This window comes from Pseudozyma flocculosa, assembly GCF_000417875.1.
Source record: "Pseudozyma flocculosa PF-1 unplaced genomic scaffold scaffold00013, whole genome shotgun sequence".
NCBI classification, from domain to species: domain Eukaryota; kingdom Fungi; phylum Basidiomycota; class Ustilaginomycetes; order Ustilaginales; family Ustilaginaceae; genus Pseudozyma; species Pseudozyma flocculosa.
Window position 1 is genome coordinate 744,248 of NW_006920881.1, and position 23,285 is coordinate 767,532.

Consider the following 23,285-nt stretch of genomic DNA (forward strand, 5'->3'; position numbering starts at 1 on the left):
GGCCTCGTCGCGGCTCGCTCAGCTCCCTAGCCTGCCTGCCTCTTCCTTTTCTCTCTGCTGGCGTTTCGATCGGTCAATTCCGACGGGCCCTTCGCTAGGCCGGGTCGGGTCGAACCCGTCTCGCCTTTCGCCTTAGCTTGCTTGCTTTCCGTCCCCCTTTCCCGGCGGGTCGCTCGCGTGTCGCTCTTTGCTCAACGGGACCCTCGTCGGCAAGGCAGAGAGACCAAAGGGACAGACCAGCAAGCCGCCGTCTTCGTCGTCCCATCCCGTCTTGCCATGCCATCGAACGCCTGCCGACCATCTATCCATGCCTGCCCGCAATCAGATAACCTCGTCGGGTCTCAGGTCGCACCTTGCCAGCAAACACCAGCGCCTCGACTCTTCTCCTCTCATGACATCCCACATCGCCTCTCCGGCAGCGTCTCGCCACACCACACGGCTAGTCGTGCAAAACCATGTAGGGGGTCTCGCTCCTATCTAGCTAGCTAGTTGGTACACCGCGACCAGAGGGGCAGAGCGAAGGGACAGGACGGGCGAGGCGATGTTGCTTCCTCGCCCTTCCTCGATCCCCGTTTTTGAAAGAGGGGCGCACCTCGGCCGGCACAGCATGGCATTGCACACCTCATGCCGAAGCCTCGGCCTGGGCGGCGGCGGCATCGGCACCAGAGATGCCAGCAGTCTGACCACCGCGAGTTCCTAAGAGACGGGGGCGTGCGGGAAAAGGAGAGAGGTTCCCATGACGAGACGAGACGAGACGAGGCGAGGGTTCAGCGACACGCCCACCAAAACAGCGGCCACGTCTCACAGACGGCCAGGGCGCCAACTGGACCGCCACTCTCGCCGCCGCTGCTACTCACGTCCGATGGTCTCGAGGATGTTGTTGATGCTCGACTGCCACTGCACCAGCCGCGTCTCGAGCGCCTGCCACTGCTCCTGGCCAAACGTGCGGTGCGCCGACCGGTACACGCGGAACGACGAACTGACCTGCGACAGCTTGCCCGACACGAGCCCGGCGCGGATCACGTCAATCACCCACGTCTCGACGTCGTCCTCCGACACCTTGAGCGTCTTGGCAATCTCGCTGTACGCCACCTCGGTCGACACGCTGCGCGCGCACAGACCGGCCAGGTCCAGCAGCCGGATCTTGCGCGACAGCTCAGCCTCGGAAAGGCCTGCGGGCGGTGTGAAACCAGACAAGAGAGAGGGGTAGATAAGGAGGAAAAGAGTCAGTCCAGCTGCGTCCGGCGGCTGCATCTCGAAGCGGTCCTCCGCCGGCCTTCCGCCCGCCACTCACCGAGACGCTCGAGCTCCTGCTTGCCACCCTTGCCGAGCCACGCGTCAAAGTCCTCGGCCGATCCGCCGACAAAGATCTTGAGCAGCTCAAACACGGGCGAGCCGTTGAGGTCGAGCACCGCCTGGATCTTCATCAGGTCCTCAAACTCGTACATCTTGTTGAGCCGCAGCGCGCTGGCCACCGTCCTCTCGGCGGCCCCCTTGGCATCCGCCGACGCCGAGCGGTTGAGCGAGATGAAGCGCAGGTGGAGGACGAGGTACTGGTACGCCTTGGAGCCCTGGTCGTGCTCCTTTTCTGCCGACTCGAGCGCCTTGGCCACCTTTTCCAGGCACGCCGACTTGGCCTCGTCCGACACCTGCCACTCGGCGAGCCATTGTGGCAGGCTCGCCAGCGCAGACGCGAGGAAGTCGAGGTCGTCGTTCTTCGAGGCGAGGCTGAGCAGGGCGTTGAAGAGGTCGAGGCGGAGCGCAGATCGCGCCGGCAGCGTGTTGAAGATGTTGGACAGGCTGTGGAGGCGAGGGTAGCGGACCAGGTACAGGTGAGGATACGGGCGGGGCGGACGGGCGTCGGCACGGGCACGGGCACGAGGACGAGGACGGTATGACGCAGAGGTCAGCTTGGCCTCTCGACCTGTAGCGGACCCTCGTCGGGCCACGACCGGCGTCGCTCGACTCACATTCGGTATCGGACGAGGTTCTTCTCTGTCGGGCCCTCGGAGACCAGGGCAGAGGCGAGCTGGCTCAGGAGCGACTGTCGTGCGCCCTCATCCTCGGGCGTGGCAAACGTCGAGAGGACGAGCGAGCTGATGAGGTTGAAGACGCCCTCCATCTCTGAAAGAGGCCGGCGGCAGATGTGAGGCGAATAGAGGGGTCAGTCTTACAAGCCCGGCATCACCTGGCGACGGCGAGCATGCAGTAGACCTCTGCCGCTCCCGCTGCTGACTAGACGGGGCTGCTCCTCCACTAGACAATGTGGTGGCTACCCGGAGAGCATCGGCCTGCATCCATGTCCACCTCCGCAGAGGACGGCGCACTCACCGCGGTCGGACCCTTCGCCGAGCGACTTGACCTCGGCGACGAGGCTCTTGACGACCTCCTGCTTCTTGACGGGGTCCGCAGCAGCCTGTGCGCCCTCCTCGGTGGGCTGGGGCTCGGCTTCTGCGGCCTTCTTCTGGAAGTTGGCGATGAACTCGGACCGGGAGGCCTCCGGGTGCGATCTGGAGAGGAAGGCCGAGCATTCGACAATCTGTGCGCGTGGACGGCGGGCAGCCGACGGGGCGGGCGAAACGAGGCGAGAGTCAGAGGTGCGAGCTGTCGCGGAAGAAAAGCTCGTTGGTGGGACTGGCGAGTGTGCTCACCTGGTCCTCAAAGGAACCGTCGGCGAGGACGGTGACGAGGTCGCTGCTGGCCATGATGGTCGGTGGTAGCCTCTAGTATCAGGGGCGGGTGGGGTCGGATAGGTCGAGCGGTGCTGCCGAGTCGAAGAGGTGCGGAAGGCGGTGTCCGATCTCCTCAAGTAGTGATGGCGGATGCTGAGTGACGGGCGACGGTGATGGCGATGGCGACGGCGATGCTGCGTTGGTCGTGGAGGTGAGGTGATGGTGTCGGCTATCAGCGCAGCGAAGATTGAGCAGCCGCCGCAGGCTCACCTGCCAGCCAGCAAGCAAGCAGCGCCCGCCCTGCCCCCCCTCTCCTCCTCCCTGGCTCCCGCTCTCCCCTTGGCCGCGCGTTGGAATTTTTTCGCGGGTCGCGAGCCAAATTGTATTGCGAGGGCAGGCCAGGCGGTTTGTATTGGCCCTTGAAGCCCTGGCTCGAGAAGAGATTGAAAATCTTCCAGGCCAGCCGCAGGCAGGCGAGGCTTCCCTGGCCTGGTCGAGGGCAAGGGCGGTGGCATTTCTTCTTACCGGCCGGGTTTGTGATTCTGCACCAGCCCACCGCCCGTCCGCCTGCATGGGCCACCCTGCATCGTCCTTGGCTGCTTCATCCTGGCTCCTCCTCCTCATCCTGCCGTCCCCATCACCCCTTCACCACACATCAGCCTCGCCCTCAACCACCTGCACAACCACCGACCAACGCCCTCTCGCTCGGCGAACCATGTCATCGCTGTGGATCATCAACAAGGCGGGCGGGCTCATCTACCAGTCCGAGCACTTTGTCCACCCGGACGCCGCCTCGCTGCCCAACGGCGGCCGCCTGTCGTCCAACGAGTACCTCGTCCTCGCCGGAACCCTGCACGGCATCCACGCCATCACCGCCCGCCTCAATCCCGTCGCCGGACGCAAGTGCTCCGGCCTCGAGAGCCTCGAGGCCGACGGGTTCAGCATACGCGTCATGGCTACCGCCACCGGTACGTCGCCGTCTCCCTCTCCTCTTTCCACCCGCTGCGCTGCGGAAAATGCATGGCACGTACTGATGCTTCCTGATCCATCCCTTCATCCAGGCACCAAGTTCGTCCTCGTCACGTCCCCTGCGCATCCCAACCCGCTCGGCGTGCTGCAAAAGTGCTACGAGGCCTACGCAGACCAGGTCATGAAGAACCCCTTCTACACACCGGAGATGCCCGTCCGGGTGGAAGGCTTCGATCGAGCCGTAGAGGGGCTCCTCAAGGTGTGACGGCGGCGGCGTCATCCAGCCACGCACTCCCCGCCGAGCATCTCGACGCAACCCCCCCTGCGGCCTCGACCACTCTTCGCCGTACCCTCTCAATTGTATTTCTAGCCACTGACATGCCATCGTGCGCTTGCGTATCGCCACTCAATCGCGCAGGAGAGAGCACTTGTTGAGGATCTTCTTGACGGCCTGCCGTGGCGGGGCCCCGGAGATCGACGAGGGAGATGACAGCCGCAGCATCAGCATCCAAGCGTCCCCGGGCTGCAGCCAGGCAGAGTCGTACTCACTGGCGGTTTGCGGTTGGGCGCGAGAGCGAGGCAGGTGGGGATGTTTTCGGGCTGCTCGATCCAGAGGTAGTGCAGCGGCACCTCTTCGCCCTCTCTCGTCGCTTCCCATTCCTTTCTCGCCTGGGCTAGTCGTTCGGAGAGAGCGGTGAGGGTCGTCTTGCCGTTGTCCGAGGGCGTCTGGAGCACAATCTTGTGCATGTGCGCCAGGTTTTCCGGACCGAGGTAGGCCGTGGTGTTGGGCGAGGTCGACGAGATGTGGCAGGCCTGCCGTGGCGACGAAGGGGGAGAGGTGGTACGTATGCGGTCAATGCGGCCATCGAAGAGGCGGAGGAGGGGACTGACGTCGAGACCTACGGCGAGAGCGGCATGTGCGGACTGGGCCATGAGCGGTCCTCTTGTCCACCCGGGTTGCTGTGGTCGGTGCGATGGGCACGTGCAGAGACGGACGCCATCAGTGAGACGGCTTCGACGCCTGTACAGCAGAGAACAAGGAGCCCACCTTGACCAGCTCGCGGTCGACGATGATCTGCATGACGAGGGGCTGCTGCTCGGTCGAGGGGGCGGGGGTCGACGTCGATGTCGATGTCGATGCTGTGCCGTCTGCCATCCTGGGGTCGGTGACGAGGGTCCTCGACGGGGGGTTCCTTGGCGAGAGTGAGAGGAGCGTGCGGGATGTCAAGGAGCGTGTTGCCGGTCCGAGCATCTGCTGTGGGGTCAGAGTGAGGCAGGCAAGAGCGAGGAGGACGAAGGTGGTGGTGGTGGTGGTGGTGGTGGCGGTGGTGGTGGTGGTGGTGGCGGTGGTGGTGGTGGTGGTGGCGGCGGTGGCGGTGGCGGTGACGGTGACAGCGGCGGTGTTGGTTGGCCCGCGCTGTTCCTCCACATGAGGGGTTGGGCTTCTTCGCCCGACAGACTGAGCACAACAGCGTCCCTCTCCTTCCTCTCCTTCCTCTCCTTCCTCTCCTTCCCTCGTCCATCCTCTCGCAAGACCCACCGACTGACCGACGGAGATGGCACCACCAACATCGGCCCTGGGGCCACATCGCTGCCTACTCAACAAGCCATCTCGCTCCCTCTACCGAGGGATACGCTCCGCCCCTCGCCCGACCCGCGCAGCTGCACCTGCCCCTCCTCATCCTCGCCCACGACCTCACCTTTCGTCGGCCGCCTCTCCCTCATGGCAGCGCACATTCTCAACAACGCACAGCCTATCACGCCCCGCTCACGCCGTACAGACACACGATAACGCCACCATCTTTGCCCTGGCATCGGGACGGGGGCAGGCCGGCATCGCAGTGATTCGCATCTCGGGCCCGCACACACAGCACATCTACCACCTCCTCTGCCGCAGCCCCCATCCTTCCAGCAGCAGCAGCAGCAGCAGCAGCAGCAGCAGCAGCAGCGGCAGCCTGCCGCCGAGTCACAAGCTCTGCCTGCGCCGCCTCTACCATCCTCACACCGGGGAGCTGCTCGACCACGCCGCGCTCGTCTACTTTGCCGCGCCCCGGTCCTACACGGGCGAAGATGCGCTGGAACTCCACGTCCACGGCGGCAACGCCACGGTGCGGGATACCCTCGACGCCCTGGCCGATATCGGCTTGCCCTCTCCCTCCTCCTCCTCCTCCTCCTCCTCCTCCTCGACGGCCGCGATGAGCGCCAGCCTGAATGTACGACCAGCGGAACCGGGCGAATTCACACGGCGCGCCTACACAAACGGACGCATGGACCTCACCTCGTCCGAGGCGCTACACTCACTCATCACGTCTTCCACGTCGTCGCAGCGTCGGCTCGCGCTCCAGGGGGCGGGTGGGGCGCAGACGCGGCGGTACGAGTCGATGCGGTCGAGCCTGGTCGATGCCATGGCCATGGTCGAGGCCCTGATCGACTTCAGCGACGAAGAGGGTGTCGAGCCCCACGCCTGGACGTCGGCCAAGCGCGCGGCGCGCGCCATGAAGCGGCTCATCGAAGACGAACTCGGTCTCGATCCCTCCTCCCCCTCCCCCTCGTCCTCGGGCGGTGCGGGACGACGTGCGGGGTCGGGGATGGGGAAGAGGCACGTGGGCGAGATACTCAACGAGGGCGTCAGGCTGGCCATCTACGGACCTCCCAACGCGGGCAAGTCGAGCCTGCTCAACGCCCTGGCCGATCGCGAGGCGGCCATCGTCAGCGACGTGCCCGGCACCACGCGCGACGTCGTCCAGGTCGATCTCGACCTCGGCGGCTACAAGGTCGTCGCCTACGACACGGCGGGGATACGCGGCGACGACGAGACGACGGATCGCATCGAGTCGATCGGCATCCTGCGCGCGCGCCAGGCCGTCGAGGCTGCCGACCTCGCCCTCCTCGTCTACCCGCTGCCGGACCTCGTCGCCGCTCCGAGCTCGACGACGACGTCGTCGATGCCCATCCTCCGACCGCATAGCTACGGCGGCGAAGATCCGGATCTCGTCCTTTTGAACAAATCCGACCTGGTATCCGACCCGGACGCCGCTATCGCCACGAACCTGCTCTCGTCCCGCATCAAAGGCACCGGGACGACGACAGCCACGACGACGAGGATCTACACGGGCTCGACAAAGACATCAGATGGACTGACGTCGCTCCTCTCGTCGCTCTCGGACCTGCTCGAGGCGAAATACGGACACCACCTCTCGCCCACCTCGTCGTCGTCTTCGTCGTCGTCGACGCCACTCGTGACCCAGACGCGGCACCGGTTCCACCTGCTGGAATGCCACGCCGCCCTCGTCGAGTTCGACGCCCTCGCCAGCGTGCCCGACGACGACCGGGTCGACCTCGTCCTCGCCGCAGAACAGCTCCGTCTCGCCGCCAGGGCGATTGGTCGCGTCACGGGTCTCGACGTCCGGCCCGACGAGGTGCTCGGACACGTGTTTGGCAAGTTTTGCATCGGCAAGTGATGCGGCGATGAGGGTTGACGCGCTGGGTTGGTATGCTGCGGGCTGGAGGGTGCACCGAGGCGCGTGTTGTACAAGCATGTGGGCGGATATCGTGGAATGGTATAGGATGCGCGGAGGGGGGAGTGGCCAGTCAGTCGTGAGGCATCGGCATCGACGCCAGCGCCATCTCAAAGTCCTGATCGCCCTCCCAGCTCTGCGACATGGGCTGGCTCGCCTCTCCGTCGTCGTCGTCGTTGTCGCCCTGGTCCATCGCCTCGTCGCCGCCCGCGCCGCCCGTGGTCGACAGCTGAGGCGTGTGGTGGTGCAGATAGTGGTTGTACAGCGCCTCGTCGTCGTCGAGCAGGTCCTCGGGCGGCTCCAGCTCCGCCGCCTCGGCTCTTGGCGTGACGTCCGCACCGGCAGCGCCGTCACCGCGCCTCGCCATGGTCATGCCGACGCCGGGGGTCCACGTGGGCCCGATGTTCTTGGTGGGCGTTGCGTCGGCCGGCAAAGGACGCCGCTGCGCTCCGGCGTAGGTCGAGGCGGTCTGCAGGTCGGACTCCTCCCTCCTCGTCTCCTCTTCGAGGTAGGCCACCTCGTCGGGATCGAGCCACCCGACCTCCCTCTCGCCGCTGGCTTCCTGCGCCCGCTTGATGCGGCGATACTCTGCGACCATGACGCGCCGGATGAGCTCCTCGTCATCTTCCCACCACCTCGACCCGCCGGCAGCGGGACCGCCCTCGTCCATGTCGGCATCGACGTCGCTGCTGCTCGGCAGGTCGTCGCTGCCAATCATGTCGGCCCGTCTGAATCGCGAGCTCGGGTCGGCATGGCCTGGCGTGAGGACCAGCTCGTCGTCTGGCTCTGCGCCCATGTGCCGCAGGAAGGATGCGCCGCGGGTATGGGCGAGGGTGCGTGCGCGGTCGCGCGCCATCTGCTGCTGGCAGCGCTGGCGGAACTTGGCGCGCCACACCTGCCTGGTAGGCGAGTCCTGATCGAGGGCGACGGCACCCGCAGCCGCACCCGCCGCCAAGGACCGGTCTGGAGAGGAGAGCGAGGCCGGGTCGCTCGAGCGATGGTGTGGCCGTGCGCGGTTACCCGACAGCCGCCCGGAGTCGGCGACGGCATAGCGGGAGCGCGAGGGCGCATGTGTCGAGGCGGCGGTGCGGTTGGAAGACCCGGTAAAGAGCGACTGGCGCTTGGACTCGAGCAGGGCGTGGGTATGTGCCGGCAGCGGTGTGCTGTTGGGCGAGGAAAAGGTCTGTAGTGGCAGGTAGCGGTCCTGCGCCGCGGACGACGAGGGACCAGCGACGGCGTTGTTCGCCGCTGTCATCGGGCGCAACGACGATGACGACGACGACGACATCGAGACGTCGGGCGTGGGCGGCGCGGGGGGTAGGTGCCACATTGCTGGGCCGGGGGCGGCGTGATTCCACGAGGTGGGGTGGTGGGTGCGGTAGGGCGATGCGAGCGGGCTGGACATGTCGAGCGAGTTCCTAGAAGTGACCCTGGACCCGCTGGCGCTGGCGCTGGCGCTGGCGCTGGCGGTATGGGTGGGTGAAGCGGAAGAGGAATTGGCGGGTGGCGGGTTGCGGGTGGCGGTGGTGGTTGCGAAGCAAGGGATGCGTTCGGAGCAGCTCGGCCAGTCGAGCAACGGCGAGGGCTGTGGCGTGGAGGCCCGTCCGCCGGCGAGCGGAACGCGGCCCTCGACAGCAAGCAAGCCTCAAAATCAAGATTCAAGATTGACAGCAGCCTCGCCAGCCAGCCGGCCAGCCAGAGCCACGGCTCTCTACGCCAAGTCGGCCTGGCCAGCCTGGGACGCGACGCGACTCTCATCAAGCCAGACCTCGAGGCGCTCTCTCTCTCTCCCCCCTACTGAGCAGGCCTCGCACGCGGCCATCGATCATTTGTATGGTCTCTACTGCTGCATTACGACGGCATGGCAATACCACTGACGGCAACCTGGACACCGCAGTCACGCCTCCGGATCCACGTAGACGCCACTCGTCAGCAGGTACTCGACCAGAAGCGACGGCACCATGTCCTCGAGCTCCCTCCGCTTGCCGCTCTCGTCCATTCCGGCATCCCGCAGCACCTCGCGGATCCGCGTAGAGCTCAGCCGCGTCTCGGCCGGCTCCAGATCGAGCAGCGCTACGCTGCCGGCGTCGACCCACTTCTTGACCCGCGGCGACCCGAGCAGCTTGGCCTCGTCGTCGGCCGCCTCGTCGGCCGACGAGAGCGATGGGAACGACGCCGCATCGCGCCTCGCACAGACGAATGTGGTCCGCTCCTCGTCGAAAAAGACGCCGCACTGGCGCTCCATTTCGGCCTCGGAGGGGTAGTACTTTGGCTGAAACACGCGGTACAGGGTGTCGAAGCCGACGACCCAGTGCAGTCTCGGCCGCGACGCCCTGCGATCCGCCTCGCCCGCCCTCTGCCGGAGCGCATCCCAGGTGAGCGTCGACTTGTCAAAGATGAGGGGCTTGTCGACGAGCGCGACGGCGACGTTGGGCCGCGCATCCTGCTGCTGCTGCCGCTGCTGCTCGAGCTCGAGCTCGTGTTCGATCTGCTGGGCGAGCAGCGTCATCATGTGCACGCGCTGCTCGAGCGACGCGTCGCCCCTCTTGCCCTTGCCCTTGTCGGCGTTGTTGGTCGAAAAGAGGAGCAGGTGGGCGTCGTAGTGCCGCTTGCTGCCCGCCGACGACGACTGGGCCAGCAGCGGCCGCGAGAGGGTGAGGGCGAGGTGGGCCTTGGATGGAGGGTTGAACGACGAGTCGAGCACGGCGATGTCGAGGTTGCCCAGCTGTGGAGATGGGGACGGCAATGAAGATGGCGACTGCGCTGCCGAAGATGCGCTCGAGCTGGGAGGGTATGGCCACGAGGGATGGGTCGAGTAGAGGATCTCGAGGCCCGGCTTGCCGGCTGCGCTCGACGCCGATGCCGACGCCGACGCCGACGCTGCCACGGCCTTTGCGATGCGTGAGGCCGCAGCCGTCTTGCTGGTCATCTCGGTTGCAAATCGAACAAGCCAACTTCGGGGCTTGGAGGTGGCGATCGAGGTTGATGAGAGGAGGAGCAACGATGGCAGAGGCACAAGAGGGAGGAGGGGGTTCCAGCAGAGCAAGGTGGTTTGTCTTGTCCCTTCCCCGGCTGGCTCGTGCGCCACGCGTCGTCGGCATTCGGGCGAGAAAGAGGGCGGCCAGCAACCAACCGACTGCCAACAACGCAGCGCGGCCCAGCCCCTTGGAAGTCGCTCTGCAACCAACACTTCTCACCTTGTCACCATCAGCAGCGCCACTGACTACTACCATCAGCCTCGCTCGACACCGCACACAACCCTCGCCTCAACATGGACTCGTCGCTCTTCGAGGTCCAGTCCCTCTTCTACCAGGGCGCCTACAGGGGCTGCATCGACCTCGCCCTCTCGTCGACGTCGTCGGCCAGCTCCACCGACCCGACGGGAACCTCCATCCTCCTCTACGCCGCCCGCTCCCACCTCGCCGCATCGCCGCCAAACCCATCCTCCGCACTCTCCGTCCTGTCGTCGCTCCCGCAGCAGCCCCACGTCGACGCCGTCCGCGCCCTCGCCCGCTTCGTTCAGGCGCGCTCCCAGGGCGACCAGGACGCCATCAGCAGGGAGACGGTCAACCTCACCGAGCTCCTCGACCACGCCGTCGTGGGCGAGGAAAAGGGCCAGGTCATCAGGTGCGCCGCTGCCACCGCCCTCTTCCTCGAGGGAGACTCGGAAGAGGCGCTCGAGACCCTCGGCGTCGGAAGCGGTTCCAGCCGCGAGCTCGAATGGTGAGCCTGCCGGTCCAGGCAGCTGAGCCAACCCGTCGCTGTCGTCTTTCCGTAAAGATGACTGATGTTCCCTGCCCCTCATCCGCTCTCTTCATCTTCTTCCCTCAGCGTCGCGCTGGGAGTCCACATCCTGCTCTCGATCCACCGCCTCGACCTGGCCGAAAAGGAGTACCTGGCAGCGCGAGCATGGGCCGACGACTCGCTCCTGATTCAGGTGAGCCCGACCTGCCTTGTCCTTGCACTGCACTCGTCCGGTCTGCTGCTGCCGGGCACCACGCTGACGTCTCCCTCCCTTGCCCTGGCCCGTGCCCTCGCTGCTTCCTCGTTGCCCCGGCCGTACCAGCTCATTGAGGCATGGCTCGGCCTGGCCCAGGGCGGTCGGTCGACGCAGCAGGCATTCTACGTCTACGACGAGCTGGCGCAGAACCCGAGTGCGGCGGGGACGCACAAGTCGGTCGTCTCGCTCGTGGGCAAGGCGACGGCGCTCGCTGCCAACGGCGATGTCGAGGGCGCCAAAAAGCAGCTCGACGAGGCGCAGCAGCTCGTGAGTGTCTGCGTGGTCCTTCTGCGGGTGGCCTGGCGATGCACAGATCCGGAATACTGATAATCAAAGGAGGCGACGACGATGGTGCTTGCGCCCTCCCCCGGCAGGACCCGGAGAACGCAGAGATCCTGGCCAACAAGGCGGCGCTGGCGGCGTATGGCGCCAGCCTCTCGCCCAACAAGCCCAACCCGACGACGGAGCTGCTCGAGTGAGTGTTTCTCTCTCTCTCTCTCTCTCTCTCTCTTCTCCTCGCACCGACGTCGAAGCTGACTGTCGCCGCCGTCGAGCGCTCTGCCACTGTTCCTCTGTGCGCACACGCACGCGCACCCGCCAGGCAATTGCGAAGGGCCAATGCGAGCCACCCGCTGGTGCAGGAGTACGAGTCGCTCGACCGGACGTTTGACGAGGTGGCGGCCAAGTTTAAGCTGGGCAGTGTCGAGGCATGATAGGATGGGATGGGATGGGATGGCCGGTGTCGCCCCGCCTCGCCAAGGCCTGTACGATTCGGCGGCCTGGACGCAACTTGACAGATGCCGCATCTTGTCTTCCCCACGGCTGCTGCTCGGCACGTGCTTGCGACTGTGGCGCTACAACTCGACGACGACGGGCGCCTCGTCGCCGAGTTCGGCATAAAGGTCATCCTCGACCTCCCTTTCCTCGTCGAGCAGACTATCGAGGTCCCAGCCGAAGCGACGCTTGACGAGGTGCGAGAGGGACCTCCATGCCGCGATGAGGGCCTCTTCGCCGGCAGGGTCGCGCGACGACGAGGCGACGAGGGCGCGCGCGACGTGGACGCGCAGCGTGCCGAGGTTCTTGACCAGCTCCACCTCCTCCTTCGCCCCTCCTCCTCCTCCTGACCCGGGTGATTGGTCGGACCAAAACGAAGAGGGGAGCAGCTCGAGTTGGGCAGTGAGAGCGCGGAGAAAGGAGACGTGCGGTCGTACCGTCACCGCGACCAGAGATTGCACCCCATTCCCGTCTCCGCCGCCGCTGGCTCTTTGCGCCGCATCGATCGAGGAAGGGTGCGGGTCGAAGCCGCTCGATGCGCCGAGGATCGACGACGAGTGGCAAAAGAGCGAGACGAGCCGCGTCCACTGCGACAGGGCGGCGTGGTTGTGGCTGTGCACAAAGAGGTGGAAGCACAGCTCAAACTCGCACAGCAGCGCGCCCATCGTTGCGTCGTCGTCGTCGTCGCCGTCGTGGGAGTGCTGCTCGACGACGCCAGCGTTGCTCCCGGCCGGATCGGGGAGGACGCCGGCGCGGACGCGGCAGCGGCGCATCGTCTCGACGAGGAGGTAGCTCTTGTCCTGGCTCCACCGCGTCAGCGTCGATCCCGTCGAACCCGGCGGCCAGCTGCGCCGCAGGTCCAACGGCGTAAAGCGCAGCGTGCGGCCGTCGTCTCCGTCCTCGTCGTCGCTGAGGTCGGCAGGATGTGCAGACCGATCCCGTTTCCTCTTTCGTTGTTGCGCTCCGTCCTCCTTCTCCTCGTCGTCGCTGGGGACGACTTCGAACCGCTGCATGACCTCGTCCTCCACGTCGCTGGTCGCAGGTCGAGCTTTGCCCCATATCCGCCTCCCGCCCTTCGCCCTTGCAGCCAGTCCATCTTCGGCATCGGCGTCGTCCGGACCGGTGGTCATGCTATCGACGACCGCATCGCCGGTACCGGGTTGGAGGCCGACGATGCGCGCGACGACTGCGCCGCCGATGCGGCCGCCGTCGCGGCTGAGCCAGGACGTGGCGCGGTGCCAGTTCCCCAGCGCCTCGTGCGGGTACGCGAGGAGGTGTGGGTCGAGCGTCTGCAGGTACTCTGGTGATGTGACTGTGGGTGTTCGCTCGGGCGGCGACGAGGACGAGGACGAGGAGGGGGGAGGGAGCCTGCGACGGAGTTTGGTGCGTCTCGCCTGTGCTGGCCCTGTGCGGGTCGATGGTGCCGCGGTGCTTCCCGGAACGGTGGCGTTGGCGTGCGACGAGGAGGAGGAGGACGACGACGAGGACGACGACGACAAAGGGGGCAAGACGAGTTGCTCGAGGGCCGCGTCAAAGTGGCGCACGACGACCTCTCCCGGTGCAAAGCGGCGAAGGAGGACATTCCTGATTCCAAAGGCGTTGTCGATGCCGGCCGTGGCTGTGCCCGTGGTGTCAGCGTCGGCGTCGACGTTGGCGCGAGAGGGGAGGCACCAGCTGATGCAGTGCCATCCGGGCGGGATGAGCTTGATGCCCTGGAACGAGGCGTCGGTGAGGTAGCAGGTCGGGTGGCCGTCGATGAGGAGCTGGGTGCGCGCCGGCAGGTTCGAGACGAGGAGAAAGGCGTGCGTCTCGAACAGTATCTGCGCCTCCGAGGGCGTCAGGTGGTGTGCTGGCATCGTGCAAGGGATGGCAGCGGAGGAGGGGGAGGAGGAGGACGACGAGGACGACGAGGACGAGGACGAGGATGGTGGTGGCAACGAGGAAACGGCGGCGACCCAAAAAGAACAAAGTGCCAAAGACACACCTCCACCTGGCCCAGGCCGTCGTCGTTGTCCTAACTTACGCCCACCATCACCACCACCATCGTCTCACTCTGGCCCACCATCCAGCCATGCCCTCGCCCGACGAACCACCACCACGGCCACCACGGTCAACTGCAGCAGCAACGGCATCATCCTACATCTCCTCTCTACCAACGGACCTCCCCGCCTCGCAGGTCGACTCGTACATCGCCTCTCTCATCCTCCGCGACTCGACGGCGCGCGCCAGCCAGTACGACAAGCACGGCATCGCAGCCTACCTCGACGGTCGCGACCCTTCCTCCTCCTCGCCCGCCGCTGCAACGCCAGGTCCGCGCGAGTACAACAAGCGCTTCCTCGCCTCGGTCCTCCGAAACGTACAGGGACACAACCACGCCGTGATACGGCAGCAACTCGTCGATGCCACCCGGGCCAACCGGCACCGGTACCGCGGGGGCGTGGACGATAAGGGGAAGGCGAGGCAAAGGGGCGACGAGGGGGAGGAAGATAAGGACGAGGACGAGGATGGGCACCGCCCTACCCGCTCCCGCTCCGCCTCCCCCGCTCCGGACGCACAGGGCTACTCGTCGAAGATGGACAAGTACTTTGACGTCGCCTACGACCCTACCACCGACGTCACACTCGACGACGTCACCGACCCGCGGACAGGGTTGATACGAGGTGACGACGAGGGGTGGGACCGACTGGCAGGCATTCTGACGGCCGACGAGAGGGCAAAAGAGGAAAAGAGGCAGAGGAAGCGAGATAGGGATCGGATACGCGCCGAGAGGGAGGCAAAGAGGAGGCGCAGAGAACCAGGCGGCGACAATGCAAGGAGCACGAAGAGGCATAGGGACAGGGACAGGGATCGCGCTTCCGTCGACTCGGATGGGCAGCCAGACTCGGCGATGGCGGCGACAAGCGAGCGTCGACGCCACCGCTCCAGGTCCAGATCGCCACGACGCGACGCAACACACCACCACCACCACCATCGCCGTCGTCGGTCTCGCTCGCCCGCCTCTGACGACGACGACAACGACCGACGACATCCTTCCCGACACCACCGGAGCGACCACCGTCGACATACGAGCAAGAGGCATCGGACCTCCTCTTCCCGTCGTGACGCCTCACCCTCGCGCCACTCTCGTTCTCGCCGCGACCCCTCCCCCTCCCCACCACGGCCGCCGCCGCCGCCGCCGCCAAAGGTGCGCGAGTGGGACTTAGGCAAGAATCTCAGCTTCTAGGCCATCGTCTCTTCAGTATCGACATCAATCGACGGATGGAAAGAAAGGGCAATCGAATCCTTCGTCTCGTCATGCAAGAAAGGGCGAGGGCTCGGTTGGGTCGAGCCGGGTCGAGTCGATCCTGAGCAGATGGTGGGATAAGGTACCGTCGAAGCGGCATGGGCGTGGGCCGGTCAAAGGTGCAGGCGGGCAGGCAGGCAGGCTGGATTAGAGAAGCAAGAGGCCAAGGGCAGCGGGTCCGGGTTGCGGCATGGGGATCCATCCGACCATCGATCAAGAGAGCGGACGAGAAGAGAGATCCGAAACTGTCCATCATTGGTTGGGCCCAGTGGCTTTTGCGAGCGCTTCGGCTGAAGAAGGCCGTCGCAGGCAACAGGGCACGGGGCGCAGGTGGCATCGTCAGGCAGGACGACAAGGAACGGCAGGGTGGGAAGAGGGCGAAACTGGCACGTTTCAGCATCGACGCGATGCAGCGCCACCACGTCAACGACGCCAAGACGTTGGAGCGTCAGCCTCCCTCCGCCCGTCGCCGACTGGAGGCCCCCCGGCCCCTTTCTCCACCTCAGAGACACTCACGTATGGCTCCGGAGCGCACCCACGCGTCCATCATCTCCTGCAGCTGCTCGGTCCCGATGCGCACCGTCGGGCGCCAGCCAATGACGCGCTGGATCTTGCTGCCGTCGAGCGCAATGGCGCGGTTGGCGAGCGCCTCGGGATCCTGGAACGACGTCAGGTGCGTGCCCCGGTTGGCGTACTTGAGAAACACGTCCTCGACAATCGCAGCGTGCCGCTCGTTGACCTCGTCGACGACGCTCGAAAAGTTGAGCTTGGCCCACGCGTTGATGGCCGCATTGACAAAGCCCACCTCAATCTTGTAGTACTCGCCGACGATCTTGATCAGCTTCCCCCTGCGCGCGCGTTGGGGGAAAGAGAGAGAGAGGTGGAGCAGAGAAGCAACGAGATTGGTCAGATTCAGCGGTGCTGGTCAAACAAGTGAGGATCAAAGCTTCGGAGGCGCCCACACGCCCTGCTCACTGTGTCATGTCCTCGTCGTCGACGACGTTGAAGACGGGTGCCGTGGGCGTCGCGTCGCGCGGGCAACAGCCCTGCCCGACCTTTTCGCGCAGCGTGGCCTGCACCTTGTCCTTCATCTGCACGGGCGGAAGCTTCTCACCAGCCTCGTCGTCGCACGCCCGGCGGTCGCGCTGCGAGACCCACTGCGCCACGCCCCACGCGGCCCGGCACCAGTCGGTGGACCAGAGGGTGTGGATGCGCAGGTCGGGCCCCCAGAGCCACTTCATCGGTTCCGACGTCCACTGGTACAGTTTGCCAATCATGAAGCGGGCGGTGGCGGCGCTGTGGTAGAGGTGGGGGCCCATGACCTGGGCGGGGCGGAGGATGGCGAGATTGAGGCCCTCGACGCTGGCGACGGCGCGCTCGGCCTCGTACCACCAGTAGGAGCGGATCGTCTTTGGCTTGGGCACGTCGCCCTCCTTTGCCGGCGCGGCGTCGGGCGACACGGTCATGAAGCAGTTTGTGTCGCGGATGTGAGCACGGACGTTGCGCCGCCGCGACTCGCATGCGAGGGCGTGGGCCAGCTTGACGGTGCGCTCGATGAGGAGCTCCTCGGGCAGGATGATGGGCAGCACGCCCTCGCCGGTGAAATCAAAGACGATATCGTAGCTGCCGCCATTTGGGTTGTCGTAGACCTTTTCGACGTTGGCTGCGTGAGAGGGGCGGCAAGCAGACGACCGGGATCGAGGCAGCGTTCAGTCCCCGAGCAAGCAGCAGCAGCAGCAGCAGCAGCAGCAGCAGCAGCAGTAGAAGTAGAAGTCTTAGGGTAGAGGAGCAACGCGGCGCGGCCTCGCCGTCCCTCGACTCACCAGCGATGTTGAGGTTGACCTGCCTGTATTCGACGCGCGGGTCTTCGAGCGCCTGCATGGTTTCCGGGTCGACGTGGCTGCGAGCCGGAAGGGGGAGGCAAGGATGTCGGGCTGGTGAGCTGCTGCAACAGCGCCCAGGCAGCATCATGATAGGAGAGCTGCAGCGACATACGTGGTGCTGGCGCCCGGGGCGACGAGGAACTTGTCTGCGATGCGGATGTGGCTGATTCTAGGGCCCGACCATGCTGGGTCCTTGTCGCTGTTGACGAGGAAACAGACGAGTGGCCTCGCGAGGTGAACCAGGCCGCCTGTCGGGGTGGCGTCGACATCGAGGAGCAGGTGGGGACGAGAGAGGGTGTCAGCGTGGTGGGCGTGTCGTGTGTGCGAGCCGCGAAGGTTTGGCGCGACTGACCGAGGATGAGGACGGACACCTGCGGCGGGAGCTCGGACATTGTGGGGCGTCGACCTGTCGTGTGATCTAGATTGGCTCGGTGGTGGGAGGCGTCGACCTGTCGCGGGATCTAGATTGGCTCGGTGGTGGGGAGCGATAGCGGGTACGGAGGAGAGGAATCTGTAATGTGACTAGGGCAGCGTTGCTGGCGACGGGGGCAGCGAGCGGCGGGCGGTGGTGGTGGTGGGTGGTGGTGGTGGTGGGTGGTGGTGGGTGGTGGTGGTGGTGGTGGTGGTGGGTGGTGGGGGGAGTGAGGAGAGGGTGCATCAAACGATATGTCGAGCGAGCCGCGCGGCGGCGGTCGTGGCTGCCGGTACTCTATCTGTGTAGCAGGCTGACGGCCGTCATGCCGAGGTCCGAGCGCTGGCCCAGTAGGTTGGCAGGCGGCTCGACAGGGGAAGAGCGGACACATGGCCATGGGCGTGCGTGGGTGCGTGGTGCGTGGGTGCGTGCAACCCATGCACGGCGCCCTGTACGAAGCCTGACTGTTCGTCCTGCTCAACGGCCAGCGAGTAACTAGTGTGGCCAAGCGCTGACCAGCGCGGACCAAGGCTCGTCGTCAGTTGATACGTACCTACGTGCGTACGGCGGATCGGCCTACGTGGCGCTGCGCTGTGTGGGGCTGCTGTCCTCTTTGCTGCCGGGCCACGCAGACGGCCCACGATACACACGATTCGCTGGCTGCCCAGAGTGTCCAGGCAAGCAGGGCAGGGCAGGGCAGGGCAGGGCAGGGGGCGTGCAGCGGCGAAGGTGCAAGACTCTCAGATCTGCTGCTGCTGGCTGGTGGCGCAAGCAGATGGCCCCCAAGGTGCGTGCGTGGGGGAGACCTGAAGGAGAGACGATGCACGCACGCCCATGCCATCACGTCGTTGCTTCTTCTTGCTGGCTTCTCTCGCATCAGCCAACTCACTCTAGACGCCGGCCAGCCGTGCGGGCGGGCAAACCACCGGCCGGGTAAATCTCTGGCTCTGGCTGCCCGGTACCGCGCCCTCGGGACAGCCGGGGTGGGGCCTGCAAAGTCAGCCAGCAGGCAGGCAGGCTAGGGCGTGGAGAGAGAGGCGGGAGGCCGGGCGGGCCAAATCCGAGACCAACACCCTGGCCGGGTCGGCCCCTGCCCTTTTCGACAGACCAACACCTGCTGGCCTTCTTGCCTGCCGCCCTCTCGACGGCCATCACGACCACCTCGACCACGCACCACCAGCACCGCCCTAGTTCGGGGAGCAGCCGACGCACCTCAGCAGCCCGCAATCCATCGCAATGTCCCGCTCGGCCGTCGTCCGCGACAGTGGGCACGCCGCATCGGCTGGCGCGATACCGACGACGCCGCCGACGCACCGCCACCCTGGCAATGGGCAGGACATATCATAAAATTCTAGCGACCAGGCAAGCAAGCAAAGGCACTCACCTCGCACCACGCAACACCGTAGGCCCACGGTACAGCCCAACCACGGGTCTCGTCTTTGGCAGACCGCCCATCTCTTACTCGCACCCGCACGCTGGATGTTCAACTCGCCGCGCAGGAGCCCCACCCTTCGACGACGCCGCAAGAACCGCCATGCGCAGCTGCGACCATCCTCTGCCCTGGTCGCACCCTCCCCTCTGGCGTCAGCAAAAAGCCAAGCTTCCGCGATCTCTCTGGACGGCCCGGTCTCGATCTCGGCACACGCAAACAGAGCTCAGCCTCTCAGGAACACGCTACCAATCCACGCAGCCCGGGCCAGGCTAGGCTTGGCGCTGCTTCCATCTGCTCGCCGGATCGAGCAGGGCACGGCCAAAATGATGACTGAAGATCCACGCTCAAACAGCACCGTAGCGCGCACCGCCGCCGACGCCGTGGGACAAGGCCCTCTGGGCATCCTCGCTCCCCGACAACGATATAGGCGACAGACGTCCATCGCTGCCCTTCTCCTTCTTCTTCCCTTCTTTCCTTCACCATCCTTCACTTTCTTTGGTCCACCGCGCCCTCTGTTTCCCTGCACGCCTTCGTACCGGTCGACGTCGGCGCCCGCTTCTTTCTGCTTCTCGGGCTGGTCCCTCTTTCGTCACCCTCGTTCACTTGGCCTGTCGTCGCCTCGCTCCCGTTTCGTGGCCCGGCGCCGCACCACTTTCCTTTGGCCGTCTCGCTTTTCGTACCGTCGCCGGTCGACGTCCAATCAGCCTCCCTCGCAAACCAACCAGAGACAGACTCGGCGCGACAGCCTCGCAACGAGACCCGACGATGCGTCTCTTGCCTAGGGACAGCAATTTTGGCACCCTGGCCAGCGCACTATCGCTGGCCGCCGCCAACTACAAGCCAATCCCGCAGCTACCCACGTCCAACTCGTCGCAACCCCTCTCGGCCATCTCGGCCGGAGGAGACGCGCGACAGGAGCTCGGCCTCGGCCGCGGCTACAGCTTCAAGGTTCAGCCCGCCGACGCCGCCAGCTCGTACGCTGCCACCCACTCGCTCGCAGACTGGGGCGAGCCGTCCACCCTCTACGTGCCCGTCGACGCCAACGGCACCGTCCAGGGCCACGAGTTCAAGGCCGGCAGAAAGGTCGGGCCGGGCAGCTGCCCCTACTCGGAGGAATACACGCCCAAGGGTGGATGGCAGAACCTCCCGCCGCCCGTCTTCCCGCCCTTTGACCCCGTCAAGGCCACCGTGATGCGCTACCGCCAGCAGCAGGGCGTCAACCTCGGCACCTGGTTCGTCCAGGAGGGCTGGATGGAGGCCGACTTTATGTCGTGCGCCACCGGCTCCAAGCAGGCCGAGTACGACATCCTCGACGGATTCGGCAGCTCGCCCGACGGTCTCAAGAGCGCCCGCGCCTACATGGAGGAGCACTGGGATACGTTTTTCACCGAGGACGACTTCCGCAAGATGGCGGCCATGGGCATCAACACCGTGCGCCTGCCCATCGGCTACTGGTCCGTCGGTCCCACGTTCTGCCACTCGAGCCCCTTTGACGCCTACAAGAGCGTCTACCAGTTCAGCTGGCGCTACATTGCGCGCGCCATCAACTGGGCGGCAAAGTACGACATCGGCGTCATCGTCGACCTCCACGGCGCCTACGGCTCGCAGAACGGGCAGGCCCACTCCGGCCTCAACGACGGCAACATCCAGTGGTACAACAGCTACAATCAGGGCCTCACGACTGAGCTCCTCGTCTGGCTGGCCAAGGAGATCTCGGACGTGACCAACGTCATCGGCATCCAGCTTCTCAACGAGCCGCAGAACCGCGACCAGTACTGGAGCTGGCTGCCGGGCGCCATGGACGCGATGCGCAAGTCGTCGCCCTACGCGGCCACGGTGCCCCTCTACTTCCACGACGCCTTTGTGCTCAACAAGGGCGCCAACTTTGTCTCCAAGCGTCCCGACTTTGTCGTCTCGGACCACCACTCGTACTACGTCTACACCGACTCGGACCAGGGCACCAGCGCCCAGGGCCACATCTCGCAGCTCGACGGAGAGATTACGGGCGAGTTTGAGGCCGCCTCGGCAAAGGCGCGGCGCAACCTGATCGTCGGCGAGTGGTCGTGCGCGCTGGCCGACAGCTCGCTCAAGGGCATCAAGGGCGCCGACCGCGATGCGGCGCAGCGCGACTTTTGCGAGGCGCAGCGCAACGTCTGGGAGACGACGACGGCGGGCTGGACATTCTGGAGCAAGCGTCTGCAGAACTGCCAGCAGAACCCGGGCTGGTGCTTTGAGGCCTCGACCAACAGGTACCTCCCCGCGGCGTTCAACGTGTGGGACCTGCCCATCACCCCGTTCTCGCTCGACACCGACGACGCCAGGGCCGCCATGCAGGCCGGACCGCTGATGCAGGGTATCAACGCGGTCCGCCTTCCGCCTGCGGCCAACTCGACCGGCTCGGCTGCGGCCAAGAAGCTCAAGGTCGACCCGCGCATCGGCAAGGTCATGATGGCCGAGCCGGACCTCGGCGCCGAGGAGGCACAAGATGACGGGGACGAGGACGAGGACCAGGCTGCCGCGCTGCTGGTCATGTCGCGGGTCAACCCGGTCCACGCCAACGCTCCCCAGAACACCATCTCGCCCGAGGCGCTGACTCGCCGCGGCGGCGTCACGACGCAGGCGAGGCTGTGGGCGCGCAACCGACGCCTGTTTGCGCGCGCCGCCACCCAGTCGGCAGCGGTGCGCGGCTACCGCGACGGCTTCTACACGACCAAGATCTTTGCGTCGCAGGGGTACCTCTCCCGTCTCGGATTCGCCCAGCAGTACCGCCAGGACACGTGGAAGACGTACGTCGATGCCGGCGTGTATGGTGCCGGGGATGAGGAGGTCTACAAGCAGCAGTTCCTCACGGGCGCGCAGGCCGGAGAGCAGGCCATCAGCTACGTGATTTCGCAGAAGGGCAAGACGGCGCTCAAGGCTCCCGGTGCTGCCGCCTCGACTGCCTCGACAGGTCGGGCGGCGTCGGCCAGTGCGGCCGTAGCTGCAGCCGCGACCACGAGCGCCAATGTGACGGCTGCTGCTGCGATGCCGACGACTACTTCGACCGCTTCGACGTCGGCCGGTACGACGTCGAGCCCGGTTCCGTCGAGCAGCAACAGCAGCAGCAGCAGCAGCAGCAGCTCGATGACGCCTAGCGCGACATCGAGCTCAACCTCGTCTTCGTCATCGTCCTCGTCCGCAGCCTCGACGTCTGCATCTGCACAGGCTCCAGCATCGGCTACGCCGAGCACGAGCTCCAGCTCCAGCTCGACGAGCACAAAGCAAGCCGCCGCAGCCGTATCGACGTCGAGCACGTCGAGCAAGCCAGCCGCAGCCGCTGCTTCCCCGACGTCGTCTTCGAGCTCTACGCCTGCCGCCACTCCTGCTTCTGCTTCTGCCACGGCCTCGTCGGCGTCATCTGCTAGCTCGTCGACGACGAAGCCAGCCGTCGCAGCCGTCTCGCCGACTTCTTCGTCGTCGTCGTCATCGATGCCGGTGTCCGCCACGCCAGCCGCAGCCGCGACGCCGTCTTCGTCCTCTTCGTCGGCGGCGGGAACGACGATCGCGTCGACAAAGCCACCCGTCCCTTCGGTCGCCTCGACGAGCGCCCCTGCATCATCGTCGCCTTCCTCGACGTCCGCACCGGCAGCCGCCCCGACGACGGCAGGAGCGACCACGGCGAGCAGCAGCAGCAGCGTCTCGGCTGAAACGCCCGCTGCAGTTGTTGCATCGCCGTCTGCGTCGTCGTCCAGCAGTCCTAGCCCGTCTGTATCGAGCTCGACGCCGTCATCGTCGTCGTCTTCGGCATCGTCTTCTGCTCCAGCGGCGGTAGCTACACCGGCCTCCAGCAGCAGTGGTGGAAGCGCATCGAGCACGGCATCGACTGCATCTGCCTCGACACCAACACCTACGGTCTCGTCCTCGTCCGCGGCTGTTTCAACGGCTGCTGCAGCCCCTGCCGAGGTTGCCGGAGCGGGTACCAAGAGCGACGCGTAGACGGATCGATCCGGAGAAGAGATGTCAAGGAAAGGGAGATAGACGGGTTCCTTTCCCCCGTCGTCCTTTCCTATGCCTCTCCATCTCCCCTCCGTCCGTGCTTTCTGATCATCCTCTACGCCTCGCTCGTACCCGAACCCGCTCCGGACCTACCTCCCTCGCCCCCCCCCCTCCTCCGCCCTGCCCACATAGATGCACCGCCCTGCCTTGTCGTGTCCCCCACCCCGTCCGTCCCGTCCCGTTCTGTCCCGTCTGCTCGTATCTCTTATCGTCTGCATCTCTGGAAAATTGCAAGAGGAATCCACTGGTCCAATGTCTGTGCGATGGTCATGCTCGACCAAGCCGTAGTCGTGCACCGCGAAGGTGA

At 65.8% G+C, this 23,285-nt stretch overlaps 10 protein-coding genes across 10 annotated transcripts; 5 read left to right on the forward strand and 5 right to left on the reverse strand.

The window, feature by feature from the left end:
• Window positions 1–622: 622 nt before the first annotated feature.
• PFL1_04245 (uncharacterized protein) lies at window positions 623–2,705 on the reverse strand (the record flags this gene model as incomplete). The annotated part of the gene is made up of 6 exons (XM_007881768.1): window positions 623–696; window positions 858–1,172; window positions 1,295–1,800; window positions 1,971–2,124; window positions 2,332–2,539; window positions 2,652–2,705. The coding sequence occupies 6 exons, from the start codon at window positions 2,703–2,705 to the stop codon at window positions 623–625; spliced, it is 1,311 nt and encodes a 436-aa protein (XP_007879959.1).
• A 682-nt stretch (window positions 2,706–3,387) lies between these two features.
• Window positions 3,388–3,906, forward strand: PFL1_04246 (uncharacterized protein; the record flags this gene model as incomplete). Its single annotated transcript, XM_007881769.1, has 2 exons — window positions 3,388–3,640; window positions 3,734–3,906. 2 exons carry the CDS (start codon window positions 3,388–3,390, stop codon window positions 3,904–3,906), a joined length of 426 nt encoding a protein of 141 aa, XP_007879960.1.
• A 141-nt stretch (window positions 3,907–4,047) lies between these two features.
• Window positions 4,048–4,797, reverse strand: PFL1_04247 (uncharacterized protein; the record flags this gene model as incomplete). The annotated part of the gene is made up of 4 exons (XM_007881770.1): window positions 4,048–4,092; window positions 4,191–4,454; window positions 4,545–4,601; window positions 4,690–4,797. The coding sequence occupies 4 exons, from the start codon at window positions 4,795–4,797 to the stop codon at window positions 4,048–4,050; spliced, it is 474 nt and encodes a 157-aa protein (XP_007879961.1).
• Window positions 4,798–5,197: 400 nt separating this feature from the next.
• PFL1_04248 (uncharacterized protein) lies at window positions 5,198–7,102 on the forward strand (the record flags this gene model as incomplete). The annotated part of the gene is made up of 1 exon (XM_007881771.1): window positions 5,198–7,102. The coding sequence occupies one exon, from the start codon at window positions 5,198–5,200 to the stop codon at window positions 7,100–7,102; it is 1,905 nt and encodes a 634-aa protein (XP_007879962.1).
• Window positions 7,103–7,232: 130 nt separating this feature from the next.
• PFL1_04249 (uncharacterized protein) lies at window positions 7,233–10,088 on the reverse strand (the record flags this gene model as incomplete). The annotated part of the gene is made up of 2 exons (XM_007881772.1): window positions 7,233–8,622; window positions 9,061–10,088. The coding sequence occupies 2 exons, from the start codon at window positions 10,086–10,088 to the stop codon at window positions 7,233–7,235; spliced, it is 2,418 nt and encodes an 805-aa protein (XP_007879963.1).
• Window positions 10,089–10,430: 342 nt separating this feature from the next.
• Window positions 10,431–11,872, forward strand: PFL1_04250 (uncharacterized protein; the record flags this gene model as incomplete). The annotated part of the gene is made up of 5 exons (XM_007881773.1): window positions 10,431–10,882; window positions 10,991–11,096; window positions 11,226–11,426; window positions 11,534–11,634; window positions 11,761–11,872. The coding sequence occupies 5 exons, from the start codon at window positions 10,431–10,433 to the stop codon at window positions 11,870–11,872; spliced, it is 972 nt and encodes a 323-aa protein (XP_007879964.1).
• A 141-nt stretch (window positions 11,873–12,013) lies between these two features.
• On the reverse strand, window positions 12,014–13,789 carry PFL1_04251 (uncharacterized protein; the record flags this gene model as incomplete). The annotated part of the gene is made up of 1 exon (XM_007881774.1): window positions 12,014–13,789. One exon carries the CDS (start codon window positions 13,787–13,789, stop codon window positions 12,014–12,016), a length of 1,776 nt encoding a protein of 591 aa, XP_007879965.1.
• A 215-nt stretch (window positions 13,790–14,004) lies between these two features.
• Window positions 14,005–15,156, forward strand: PFL1_06878 (uncharacterized protein; the record flags this gene model as incomplete). The annotated part of the gene is made up of 1 exon (XM_007881802.1): window positions 14,005–15,156. One exon carries the CDS (start codon window positions 14,005–14,007, stop codon window positions 15,154–15,156), a length of 1,152 nt encoding a protein of 383 aa, XP_007879993.1.
• A 312-nt stretch (window positions 15,157–15,468) lies between these two features.
• On the reverse strand, window positions 15,469–17,491 carry PFL1_04252 (uncharacterized protein; the record flags this gene model as incomplete). The annotated part of the gene is made up of 6 exons (XM_007881775.1): window positions 15,469–15,506; window positions 15,733–16,064; window positions 16,192–16,879; window positions 17,040–17,116; window positions 17,212–17,347; window positions 17,452–17,491. The coding sequence occupies 6 exons, from the start codon at window positions 17,489–17,491 to the stop codon at window positions 15,469–15,471; spliced, it is 1,311 nt and encodes a 436-aa protein (XP_007879966.1).
• Window positions 17,492–19,708: 2,217 nt separating this feature from the next.
• Window positions 19,709–22,918, forward strand: PFL1_04253 (uncharacterized protein; the record flags this gene model as incomplete). The annotated part of the gene is made up of 1 exon (XM_007881776.1): window positions 19,709–22,918. The coding sequence occupies one exon, from the start codon at window positions 19,709–19,711 to the stop codon at window positions 22,916–22,918; it is 3,210 nt and encodes a 1,069-aa protein (XP_007879967.1).
• Window positions 22,919–23,285: the final 367 nt, after the last annotated feature.